The sequence below is a fragment of the Thrips palmi genome, unplaced genomic scaffold (assembly GCF_012932325.1).
Source record: "Thrips palmi isolate BJ-2018 unplaced genomic scaffold, TpBJ-2018v1 HiC_scaffold_7, whole genome shotgun sequence".
NCBI lineage: Eukaryota > Metazoa > Arthropoda > Insecta > Thysanoptera > Thripidae > Thrips > Thrips palmi.
In genome coordinates this window covers 5,831,994-5,844,248 of record NW_023144634.1, presented here as the reverse complement: position 1 = coordinate 5,844,248, position 12,255 = coordinate 5,831,994, and the positions used below count along the sequence as shown (strand labels likewise).

The following is a 12,255-nucleotide window of genomic DNA, read 5'->3' as shown; positions in this document are numbered from 1 at the left end:
TGAGCTCACACCGCCTGCTGCCCCCACCCCGCCACGCCCCTCACTGTCCTGATTGTACCCGGGAGAGGGGGGAGGAGTATTCCACTCCCGTCTGCCGCCAGTCCAGTCCCCGTCAGTGTCTGCCGCGCGATCATCCGATCGGATCGTTGGAATTCTTGCCGGCTGCCCGCTGGCACCTCGGCTGGCACCGGGCGCGCAGAAACCGCAGAGCAAAACAGAGCCAGCTCCAGCATGGTGTGGATCTTCAGCGGCGTGTGCCGCAGCAACGCGCGCCTGGACGGCAAGACAGCCGTCATCACGGGGGCCAACACCGGCCTCGGCAAGGAGACGGCGCTGGACTTCGTGAGCAGAGGTGGGTTCTCCAGACTTTGCGAGCAGAGATAGGAGCTCTGGACTCCAGCACGCCCGGCGGCGGCGCGGGTTCGAGTCCCGGCGCACCGGCAGTTGTTTTAGTTTTCCGTGCTCCTCAGGTGCGCGCGTCGTGATGCTGGTCCGCGACACCGCCAAGGGTGAGCGGGCGGCCGCGGACATCCGGCAGCGCCTCCTGAGCGGCAAGGCCGCCAAGGACCACCCCGTCGGCGAGATGGACGTGCAGCGCCTGGACCTGGCGTCGCTGCAGTCGGTGCGCGAGTGCGCGCGGCTGTTGCTGCAGCGGGAGAAGGCCATCCACATCCTGGTGAACAACGCGGGCATCATGGCGTGTCCGAAGGCGAGCACCGCGGACGGCCACGACCTGCAGTTCGGAGTGAACCACCTCGGCCACTTTCTCCTGACGGTTCTACTGCTGCCAAGACTGCGAGCCACGGCCCGCGACGTGGACGCCGCCAAGGACCCCGTCAGGATCGTCACCGTCTCGTCCCTCGCGTATATGTGTAAGCATGGAAGGCAGCACCCGTAGGCAAAACCCACAAGGGGAACAAGAAAGGTCGAAATCAGGCCCAAATGCCGTTAATAAGGACCAAATTTAGACTTTTCCACTCTCCCTGGGTAGCTGCACTCGCTCCAGGACTCAAGCACGCGTCTCTTGACGCCTGCGATTCCCAGGGTAGGCAATCTCACGACTCCTCTGCGCGTTGGTTGCCTACCCAAGACTACGCAGGCGGTTGGCGTGTGTACACAGTAAATGCTAATGCTCACAATTTTCTGCACTGTAGTGATGGATGGCTGCCATTCTTTGAGCGGTCGTGGTTACGCACCGAGCTCTTTTTTACCGCCATCATAGACACAAAGTTATGCATGAGCTGCAGTTGTTTCCGTCTACGTCGTCTGGCGTGGCCTTGAGAGGTTCTGGGTGTCACTTTTTGGGAAGATCCCCACCATTGCGGCAGAACCAAAGCAGCCTCATGAGGTTATCTGACGTCACAACGAAGGTGTCAATAGACCTCCAATCGAGACAGTTAGTTTTTAAGGCGGTCTTCAGGACCTCCGCCTGCGGGATAGGCACCCCACTCAACGCGCAAGTCGCTTGCAGGCTGTTGGTTGCCTACAGCGCGGGCGTTGGATTCGCTTGCCCGTCCATGCGCGATGCGCGCCCGCCGAGCAGGCATTCCACCCGACACGCCTGCGTTGGAACGAAGGGTGGCTCTGAGACAGCTTTAAGTTGATGGGAATTTTCCGTCTTTTGGTCACACGACTACAGTTTCCAGGATCGACTTTGACGACCTGCGCTTCGACAACAACTACAAGCCGCTGATGGCCTACTCCCGCAGCAAGTTGGCCAACATGCTCTTCACTCGCGACTTGGCGCGCCGCTTCCAAGGTGCGTTTCGAGCTGCGGATTCTTGGCATGCATGCTCCGCCTTCCGCCGCGAAAAGCAGTCATTTGTAGAGGATGAATAAATCGGCCGAATGGGGAAAGAAAACGAGGTAAATATTGCATAAGGACGTAACTAAAATCTCTCTCGCTTTTCAGAGGCTTCCATCGAGGGCATCAATACGTACTGCCTGCATCCCGGGCCGTGGACACCGACCTGTTCCGGCACTTCGATTCCTTCATCTTCCCGGGAACCAAGTTCCTCATCGACTACTTCGGCCGCTTCTTCATCAAGACCGCCAAGCAGGGCGCACAGACCAGCATCTACTGCGCCGTGGACGAGAAGGCCGCCAAGGAGACCGGCCACTACTACACGTGAGCATTCGAGCACCTCAACTAACTCACTCAGTCCGACCTAACCAATTTCAGGGCAAACACACCACTTAGGGTTTCGGAAACTCCCGTGAAGCATTGTTGAAAATTGAAAACCTTGAGCTAGCGCCCTGTTGGCTGTGTCTTGACCTGCAGGGACTGCTCACGGACGACCCCCTTGGCCATCGGGCGGGACGACGAGGCAGCCAAGCGCTTGTGGGACGTGAGCCTGGACATCGTGGGCCTCAAGGACTACGACCCGCTCACTGCCAGCGAGCCGCCCTCGTGGGCCTTCGAGCAGCCGGCACCGCCGGCACCGCCCGCACCGGCCTCCGACGGGAACAGCACCGCCCCACCCAGCAACCTTTGATTTCTTTTTACCATTTTATTTTTGCTCAATTATTATAATGTTTAGGATAAGGATATTGATTTAAGTAGCTTCTTTCAAATTTTGTGTCATTTTGTCCTCCCTATTTTAAAATAAACCTAAGACAAATGTCGAACCACATTGTCCGATCGTGCCATGCACGTTTTGGATTTTGCCGTCTCCTATTTAGCAGTTTACATAACGCTGCCAAACTGTCAATAAACCCTGTCTCGTTTCAGTTCACTATTGTTCCTACACTACCTTAATTGCCGCCAAACCAGACGGCACTAATCTCTGCTTCTAGTCAAATTGGTCAAAGTAAAATGCATCGCCCAGAATAGAAACGTAAACGCGTCCCGCCTGCGTGTCTTCCCGCCCAGACCCGGTCTGTTTACCAAGCAGCTTGCCGGCTTGGCCACACTATCTAGGCGCTGGTGTCGCTCCCGGCGGCCGCTGCACCAACTACCAAGCGGTGACGCGGAGCGGCGGAGACGCGCGGCTGTGTCCGAGTCTACCCAGGCGGCGCCTCTTCCAACACAACGGTCAGGCGGTGGCGCAAAGAAGAAAGCCTCGAGTCCGCGACGAGGCCGACGAGTATCGCCTCACGCAGCCACGCCGGCAGACCGATTCCGAAGTTGTTTTCGGGGCTCTATCCCTCTCTCTCACCCAGACAGAGCGCCCCGAGCTTGCGAGAGAGACGGAGCGACGACAGCGACTCTCGGGACGAGTCGGCTGCGCCTCGCCGTGCGACAGAGCGGTCGGCCAGTCGGCAGTCGGCCAGTGTGCGCCGCGCCGCGTCCGGGTGTGGGGCGTGTTAGTGCCTCGTGTGTGCGCGTGTGTGAGTGCGGGGCGAAAGTTCGTCGGCGGTCGGCCGGCCATTCACGAGCTGCTCGAGGCAATCGGAGCAGCAAGCCCACCCGCTCGGAGAGCCCGAACCGCCTTGCCACCTTCACGCCCCGCCGGGCACACCGCGGGCATCATCGGGGCTCGCCATGCGGCTCGGGGCGTACGTGCCCAACTTCGCGGCGGAGACGACCCAGGGCCGTCTCCAGTTCTACGACTGGCTGGGCGACTCGTAAGTGTGTGTGTGTGGTGCGCGCCTCTTTGTGTGTGTTTTAGTTTGTGTCTCCCTCTGTCCACGTATGAGGGTGCGTAGTGTGTGTGTGTGGGGGGGGGGATGTCGTGCCATCTCTCATGGACATCTGCGGCTTTCAATATTTGGAGAGAGACGGGATCGTTCGTTAGCACTAAGCGGATCACACGGACAGAAACCAGGGGCTGGGGTGGGGGAGGGGCCACATAACTCACGGGAAGGGAGGCCCTATCTAACGCACACAAAGCTGCGGGAAGGGCACCCACCTTCCCTACCTCGAGAACAGGCAGGTCAAAAAGAAATAAAAACAAAGGCATTTGAAGACGTCAAAATGACATTTTGAGACACGAGTTCGACCTGCCTGGTAGGAACCTGATCCCCGGCTTATTTTGATACTTTATTTTCAGATGGTGCATTCTCTTCTCACACCCGGCCGACTTCACGCCAGTATGCACGTCCGAGCTGTGCCGGTTGGCAGAAAGTCACTGCGAGTTTTGGCAGCGCGGTGTCAAACTCCTGGCCCTGTCTTGCGACCGACTGCGGTCACACACCTCATGGCTCGAGGTACAGTGTTCTGATAAGAATCTAATTAGATTGGCACTTTCGATAGCCACCATATAATGAGTCACAGTTATTTTGGACGTCCGAAGAGGCCGAACTAAAACCATTGGAAACATTTAAACCGCTTAAACTTGAAACATAAATTGTTTTTAGTGCAATTCTTTTGGTTGCAGGACTTGAAGAAGTTTAGCCGGACCTTGCCGACGCAGTTTCCCTATCCGATCATCGCGGACGAGTCACGCGAGCTGGCCGTCATGCTGGACATGATCGACGAGAACCAGAAGGACAACCCGGAGATGGCCATGACGGTCAGGTCCCTGTACATCATCGGGCCTGACCGCAGGGTCAAGCTCACCATGCAGTACCCCAATTCCACTGGGCGGAGTGTCGAGTGCGTATCTGAGTCATCATTCAGTAAGTTCACGCTTAAAACCCTCCGCGTGGAAACCTCACTGTAACGCCGGTTTGGCTTTTCCAGGGAGATACTACGGGTCATCGACTCCCTCCAGCTGACATCGAGATTAAAGTGCGTGGCCACGCCCAGTGACTGGGAGGTACGTCCGCATCAGTGCAAATAGCGTGATCTCTGCACACAATGTTTGCTTCTAACTGTCACAATGCATTGTTGTCCCCCTTCGTGCAGTGATTTGAAGTCCGATAGAAATACAGTGGGGTTGGTTACTGAATATTGCTCAGATTAATCAGGTGAAAACATCGTTTCAAAGGGAATAAGCGCCTGGAGGGTAGGCATCCAAGACACAGGTGACCAGCAGAAAGCCTACCCTTCAGGCGTCTTGGGGGGTTCTTTTTATTTACACATTTTCATCCCTGTTCTCCTTGGGTACACTATTAAGGGAAAACATGGCATAACAGTGACTAAGCGCCCACTCCTTGCTCCAGCCTGGGAAGCAGCTGATGATCCTCCCGCACGTCAAGGACGAGGACCTGCCGGCGCTCTTCCCCGGCGGCGTGGACACCGTGGACACCCCGTCCGGCCAGAACTACATCCGTACGACCAACGACGTGTGGCGGGAGCCGTGGCGCAGCCGGCAGCCGAAGCAAAGGCAGCCCGAGATGTTCCACCCGACCCTTGCGGCGCAGTCCATGGACGAGTCCACGTCCCTCAACGAAGTCATCAAGTTCATCGACGAAGTCGCCCGCATGCCCAACCTGAAGCAGATGCCGCTCAGCGACCTCATGGAGCTCACGTCGTCCCTCGTGTCCGAGACGACCTACACGCAGAGCACCAGCGAGCGGCTGCAGGCCATGACTAAGTTCTTGGGCGCGCTCACTCTCTGAGGGGGCCGTCGCGACGTGTCGCCCGGTCCGTTTTAATAACATTCGGCACCCCGGAAAGAAATGTTGAGTGATTCTTTAGTCCATCAAAGCCTCGAGGCATCGTAGTGATCAAAATAAAATAATCGTACACACGAACTTTCGATGCGGCTTGTTAAGCTTCAACATAGTGCCTCCAGCGTTATATTTAAATATAAGCCTCATACACCTGAAAATGATGGGTTTTTGCCCTTAAAGTACCTCTTTGGTGCAAATAAACCATGGCACCGACAAGATTTACAATCAAATGATCACTTTTTTCCGGAGGGTAGCCTGATTATACTGATCTCAAAACTCTAAAGAGTCTTCAAAGCATTGCTCTGTAATAGAAAGAAAAAGAAAGGCATTGTGAAATCCAGGAAGAAATTATTTGCGTATCGGAAGAAATTTGGTAACGAAGCATTCTTTCATGTCTGTAATCAATTCTACAACGCCTTAAAATTCTTCCTAGTTATGATGCTTTGAAGACTTTTTGGAGTAAAAAATATGGAAAGCAAGTGTGCTAAAGACCATAGAAAATTTGCCATGTTTACCACGCTGACCTCCATGAGTAACTGTAATATATGTAGTTAATAACTGTAAATACTTGTAAGTACAAATAAGTAAATTTAAAAATTAGCATATAATAAATGATTATACATAAAAGTTAGGGTATCCTTTAACAGTCCTATCGATTCTGAAATTGATCGTGTTAATGCCGTGTTGACACGCTGTTTCAGGGTTCAACCAAGGGTGAATAGCAGCAAACACAAGACTGCATAATAATAAAAACCATCATTGAATTTTAGAAATTTTATTACGAAATAAATAGTGCAAATATAACAGAGCTTTATATACATGTATGTACAAAAAATTTAAAAAAAAACGATGACAGTGTTTACAACTTTGATTTTCCAGCTGTCAGTATTTGGTAGTCTGTAGTGGTCCTGACGTAGTTGCCGCCGGAGGGCATGGTGACCCTGTCGACGCCCTTGGGGAACAGCTTGGGGATGTCGGCCTCCTTGACGCTGGGCAGGATCATGACCTTCTCGCCAGGGACCCAGTTGGCCGGGGTGGCGACGTAGGGCAGGCGGTCGGTGAGCTGCAGGGAGTCGATGACGCGCAGCATCTCACTGCAAACACACAGAAGCAACGTGAGTGGGCTGCAATGCGACCGAGTCGAGCGAGCAGACTGCAGCTAGGACACTTACTCGACGTTCCTGCCGGTGGACATGGGGTAGTGCATGGACAGCCTGAGCTTGTGGTCCGGGGAGATGATGTAGAGCGCGCGGACGGTGAGGGCCGTCTCGGGGTTGTCCTTCTGGTCCTCGTCGATCATGTCCAGCTTGACGGCCAGGTCGCGGCTCTCGTCGCCGATGATGGGGTAGGGGAAGTCGCCGGGGATGTCGCGGCAGTAGTCCTTGATGTCGTCCACCCAGTCCTGGTGGGACTTGAGCTTGTCGCAGGAGTGCGCCAGCAGCTTGACGTTGCGCTTCTCGAAGTGGGGCGAGTGCACGGCGATGCGGCCCAGCTCCGTGGTGCACACGGGCGTGAAGTCGGCGGGGTGCGAGAACAGCACCACCCACCTGCGGAACAAAAGCAGGTCGGTCAGCCCTTCTGTCTGACTGCATGCATCACCCTGGCGGCGGGCAGCGCGGAGCGCTTTGCACTTACGATTTGCCCTGCCACTGGTAGAAGTCGATGGGGCCCTTGGTGGTGTTGGCCTTGAAGTTGGGCACGACCTGGTTGATCCTCATGTTGGCGGCGCGGAGTGTTTCTGGTTGGTTGTGGTGGCACTGGTGGGTGACTGATGCCTGGGCCAGATCTGGCTGCCTTCTTATACCCGGCCCGGCTCTTATCCGGGGTATGGCCTGATCAGGCTGACGCAACCAGAACCAGAACTGCGCAGTTGCGGCACGTGCAAGCGGCCAGATCTGGCCCCCACTCGGCGAGTTGCTAGGGACCCCGGATAAGAGCGGGCGCGGCCTCGTCTGACTCGGTGGGTTCAGCAAGCCGGCCTACTGTACTATCGGTGTTTGTCCCACTCGAAGCTGTCCCGGCACCGTGTAGAAAACACTTCAGCATTCATTCTCACGACCTTTGTGAACTGCGTCTGCAAAACTTTTCAAAACGCCAAAGAATTTACTTCGAGCAAAATTTACTCGCGTTCTTTGAATAGCTCTGAACTTCCTATTTGGGGGGTCACGCGCAAAGGCACGTCTTACGTGAACATGTATCCTCTTCGATAAGGTAGAGCTCCGTGAAAAGCAGCAATACCGCTCCCAAACTAAGGAGGCTTATTGCACTCCGTAAGAAAGTTGTTCCAAAGAGTACCCACCCGTTGAGGGAGAACGATTAGCCGCGTTAGATTAGACGCAGTGGCTGCCTAAAGTCAGGTCAAACCACGATTTCTACATATTTGTTTCCGTTTCGACAAACTTTTTCTTCTTAAGTAACCACGGGGAAACCGTGATACCAGAGAAAACAACGGTACCGAAAAATGCGGACTAAGAATTTTCCAGAAAAGTGTTGTCAACACGGTCCCACGGCAACAGTCATCAAAACGGCTCGAACCAGAAACCAGATCCAACCAGAAACTTTCTTATCCGGGCTGCCTGGCAACAGGGCGGAGTGGGGGTCAGATCTGGCGGGCTCTACTGTACACTGCGGGCTGGCCGCCACCGCGCAGAAGCGGGCGCGCCGAGCGCCGCGTGACGCTCTGACGTCAGCCTGATCAGGCGACGGCCGCACCCCGGATAAGAGCCGGGCCGGGTATAAGAAGGCAGCCAGATCTGGCCCAGGCATCAGTCGCCCACCAGCGCCGCCACAGCCAACTAGAAGCACACCCCCCCCCCCCCTAGAAGCACTCCGCGCCGCCAACATGAGGATCAACCAGGTCGTGCCCAACTTCAAGGCCAACACCACCAAGGGCCCCATCGACTTCTACCAGTGGCAGGGCAAATCGTAAGTGCAAAGCGCTCCGCGCTGCCCGCCGCCAGGGCGCTGCCAGGGTGATGCATGCAGTCAGACAGAAGGGCTGACCGACCTGCTTTTGTTCCGCAGGTGGGTGGTGCTGTTCTCGCACCCCGCCGACTTCACGCCCGTGTGCACCACGGAGCTGGGCCGCATCGCCGTGCACTCGCCCCACTTCGAGAAGCGCAACGTCAAGCTGCTGGCGCACTCCTGCGACAAGCTCAAGTCCCACCAGGACTGGGTGGACGACATCAAGGACTACTGCCGCGACATCCCCGGCGACTTCCCCTACCCCATCATCGGCGACGAGAGCCGCGACCTGGCCGTCAAGCTGGACATGATCGACGAGGACCAGAAGGACAACCCCGAGACGGCCCTCACCGTCCGCGCGCTCTACATCATCTCCCCGGACCACAAGCTCAGGCTGTCCATGCACTACCCCATGTCCACCGGCAGGAACGTCGAGTAAGTGTCCTAGCTGCAGTCTGCTCGCTCGACTCGGTCGCATTGCAGCCCACTCACGTTGCTTCTGTGTGTTTGCAGTGAGATGCTGCGCGTCATCGACTCCCTGCAGCTCACCGACCGCCTGCCCTACGTCGCCACCCCGGCCAACTGGGTCCCTGGCGAGAAGGTCATGATCCTGCCCAGCGTCAAGGAGGCCGACATCCCCAAGCTGTTCCCCAAGGGCGTCGACAGGGTCACCATGCCCTCCGGCGGCAACTACGTCAGGACCACTACAGACTACTGAATGTGAATTTGTTTCGTCTTTGATATTTCATCAAAACAAACAATTGTTTGATCAATTACTCTGTGATAGCTCTGCAAATCATTCTAAGTTTGTCATTATTTTTGTTTACTGCATTAAACTTTATAGTAGAAATTTATTTTCGTTTTTGTTTTGTTTCTAACATTTCACCGGCCTAGCGCATCTTGAGTTAGTTGCTACCCCACATAGTACACTTTGCTGCTTTTCTTCCTCACTTCGCTGATAAAACGCCAACGTACCTTTGGTCCCGGTGCGCAGCGTTTTGCGCCGCATCGGTGTGAGGCTTCTGTCTCTGTCCCTCTTACTACAGGAACACGGGTGGGAGAGAGATGGCGGCGCCTCGCCCTGCAATCACAATGCCGCTGCATTGGTTGCCTACACCCTCGGCGCTCGCGGCTTGCTGGGCGGTGCACTGTGCGATGGGTTGCCTGCTCGGAAGGGGCTGCCTGGTTGTGGCACCCCGCTGCAGGATGGGTTGCCTACTAGCAAGGCGCCACCATGCCGCTTGGATAGCCGGTTAGCGATCCGTCTCTTTCTTTTTTGTCGGTTTGAGTTTGTGGCCAGTGGGCTTCTTTCCGGCTGGCCGGGCTGCTCAGTACGCACTGCGGAGGCGAAAACATTTAATTGCGTGGCAGGGATGTCAGACGTGTCATCTTGAAGACAATGGCCTCCCGACTTTCTCACGCCAAGGTTTATACTTCCGTGCAACCCGGGGCGGAACAAAATTCCAACTTTTCTTTAAACGCAAATTTACGACTATTTGCCCAGCGAAGTCACTGCGGAGTTTGATGAATTTCAACTGGAAAGCCGAGATATCCCTTCAAAAGTCCCCACACTGGAAAAATTAAAACAATCCCACGCCAACTGACAGTGAGCAATATTAGCTACGAGCTGCAAGGTCATCAACTACAGCTACTTAATTGTTTGTTTCCGACACCGAACTTTACGAGTACGACAATAAAGTTGAATGGGAGGAGCCTGGACAAACCTCCGCGGCGTTCTGGGTCCGACTCCGCTGTTCCTGCTTCCACCAGGGCAGCACCCTTTGACCGTCTGGAGCCCGGTCTCCATGGAGGGAGATAGGGAAGGTCATGGTTGGGGCCGCGCCGGCCGAGCTCAAGGCCATTCCCTGCCCCTGCCCTGGCAAACCGCACGCAGCTGATACTAGAGTCTTTTCGCCTTGTCACTGGAGTGTGCTCGCGGCTTCGCGGTCTTGGTGTCCGTGACTGGCAACTAGTGTAGGCGCCACGCTCCGCACGCCATGCCCGGCCATGCCGGTCAAACGGCCGGCAACCAAGACTGCCAGTCAAAGGGTCATTACGGAGCAGGGCGGTCCGTCTCCCTCGCACCTTAACGAGGCGCTCCATGAGTGCGAGAGAGACAGAGCCTGCTGCTGGTCGACCACAGTGTTCGAGACGACCGAGGTGCACTGCACTGATAGCGTCTTCGGAGCCACGCTTCCGCGTGGATTGCCTCCGTGTGCTATCGGGCGGTGGACAATGCGGGCCGTCCTCACTTACAGAGGGGAAGGTCAAGATCGGGCAAGACCTCAGACGACTCGAACCAACCTTAAAAGCACACATAAAAACCAACAAACGAACAACAAAATGACTAAGTTTTGTGCGAGGCGGGGGCCAGGTCCCACTACACTGTTTATGAGAGGCGTTTATAACTTGAGCCAATCTCCTGGGAGGGGGGGGGGGCATGATTGGCACTCCACCAGGAAGAGGAAAAAGAAAACCAAATTTTACAGCTGACCGACGGTCGGCTTCGCCGATGTGGGTCTACAACGCGTGCCATTTACGGCTGTCGTTGGATTCAAATTTTTTCGGAGTGAACCCATCAGTTTGTGGTTCTCCACAAACCGTGCGTCAGTCAGGGCTGCTCCAGAAAGGGGTCGCGCTCTCAGGTGTCCGGGACGGAAGCAAGGGCCACTGTAAAGCGTGCTTCCGCGAGTTTGTTATTTTTTTTTCAGGCCATTTTTGTCACGTTTGTTTCCACCGCGTGAGACGCGACCCCGCGCACTTTGTATGCACAGCCGCGGCGGAGCCGCCGTAGGGCCCGCCTGTGTCGGCGGTGCACTGTTCAGCCGCCTGTCTCGTCGCTCTGTCTCTCTCGCACTCGTGGAGCGTCTCGCGGGGGTGCGAGAGAGACAGAGCGACAGGCAACAGCAGGCGCCACTACCCCACCCTTCTCCTTATCAGCCCCCCCCCCCCTCCCCCTTCCCTCTGCGCGCAGCTGGCCAGCGGGCAGACACGTCGCGGAGAGTCTTCGCACATAAACACAAGGATGCAATCGAAGCAAACCCCCACCCCTTTCCTTTGAGCTAGCCGTTCAAGGTTGCTGCACGAAAAGGACAGTGGACCTTGACAGAGAGGGGACGGCTGCCAAGCACTGCCAAGCACGCTACGTGGGGCCCGGCCGTTCCCCTCTGTCTCTCTCGCACTCATAGGGCGCTCCGTGTGTGTGCGAGAGGGACGAAGCGGTCCTAAAACGACTCTCGGAACATGAGGGACAGAGCGATGAGCAGGGAGGGCACCCGCACCTAACACCGCAAAAAAACTCCGGAAAAACAGTATGTACAGTGTAGTTGTGCGGAGTGCTTGGAGGAGCGGCGGGAGTAGGACTAAAAGGATTGAAGGGAAAGGGGGGGGGGGGCTTCCCGGCGCGACGACGCCCCCGATATGATGCGTCTCTCTCTGTCGCACAGGTCGACAACACGGCGGCTGCTCGACGCGCGGGACGGCGGGCTGAGCTCTGTCGCTCTGTCTCTCTCGCACTCACGGGGCGTCGCGCGAGGGTGCGAGAGAGACAGAGCGACGAAAGCAGAGCGCGGATGCAGGAACGCGCTGCCGTGCCAATTGGAGTGCCGAGGCACCAAAACCGCCGTAAACCGCGATAAAAAGGAGGCGCGACGCTCTGTCTCGCTCGCGCTCTCGGCGCGTCCCGTGTGGGACAGAGCGTCGCGACTGCGTGTTGCAGATTAGCACGCGTCGAAGTTGCAAACTGCGTGCAGCGGCAGTCAGACGGCGGTGACGTATAACCTCATCTTTCGA

General features: G+C 56.1%; 3 protein-coding genes and 1 pseudogene across 3 annotated transcripts; 3 read left to right on the top strand and 1 right to left on the bottom strand.

Moving 5' to 3' along the window:
• Positions 1-93: 93 nt before the first annotated feature.
• Positions 94-2,735, top strand: LOC117652237 (annotated as a pseudogene).
• Positions 2,736-3,261: 526 nt separating this feature from the next.
• On the top strand, positions 3,262-6,263 carry LOC117652239 (peroxiredoxin-6-like). Its single transcript, XM_034396982.1, has 5 exons — positions 3,262-3,567; positions 3,993-4,149; positions 4,320-4,537; positions 4,625-4,700; positions 5,047-6,263. Exons 1-5 carry the CDS (start codon positions 3,485-3,487, stop codon positions 5,443-5,445), a joined length of 933 nt encoding a protein of 310 aa, XP_034252873.1. The 5' UTR covers positions 3,262-3,484; the 3' UTR covers positions 5,446-6,263.
• Positions 6,264-6,343: 80 nt separating this feature from the next.
• On the bottom strand, positions 6,344-7,269 carry LOC117652241 (peroxiredoxin-6-like). Its single transcript, XM_034396984.1, has 3 exons — positions 7,135-7,269; positions 6,672-7,046; positions 6,344-6,593 (listed from the first exon to the last, which is right to left on the bottom strand). The coding sequence occupies exons 1-3, from the start codon at positions 7,215-7,217 to the stop codon at positions 6,359-6,361; spliced, it is 693 nt and encodes a 230-aa protein (XP_034252875.1). The 5' UTR covers positions 7,218-7,269; the 3' UTR covers positions 6,344-6,358.
• A 990-nt stretch (positions 7,270-8,259) lies between these two features.
• On the top strand, positions 8,260-9,317 carry LOC117652242 (peroxiredoxin-6-like). The gene is made up of 3 exons (XM_034396986.1): positions 8,260-8,424; positions 8,524-8,898; positions 8,977-9,317. The coding sequence occupies exons 1-3, from the start codon at positions 8,342-8,344 to the stop codon at positions 9,179-9,181; spliced, it is 663 nt and encodes a 220-aa protein (XP_034252877.1). The 5' UTR covers positions 8,260-8,341; the 3' UTR covers positions 9,182-9,317.
• Positions 9,318-12,255: the final 2,938 nt, after the last annotated feature.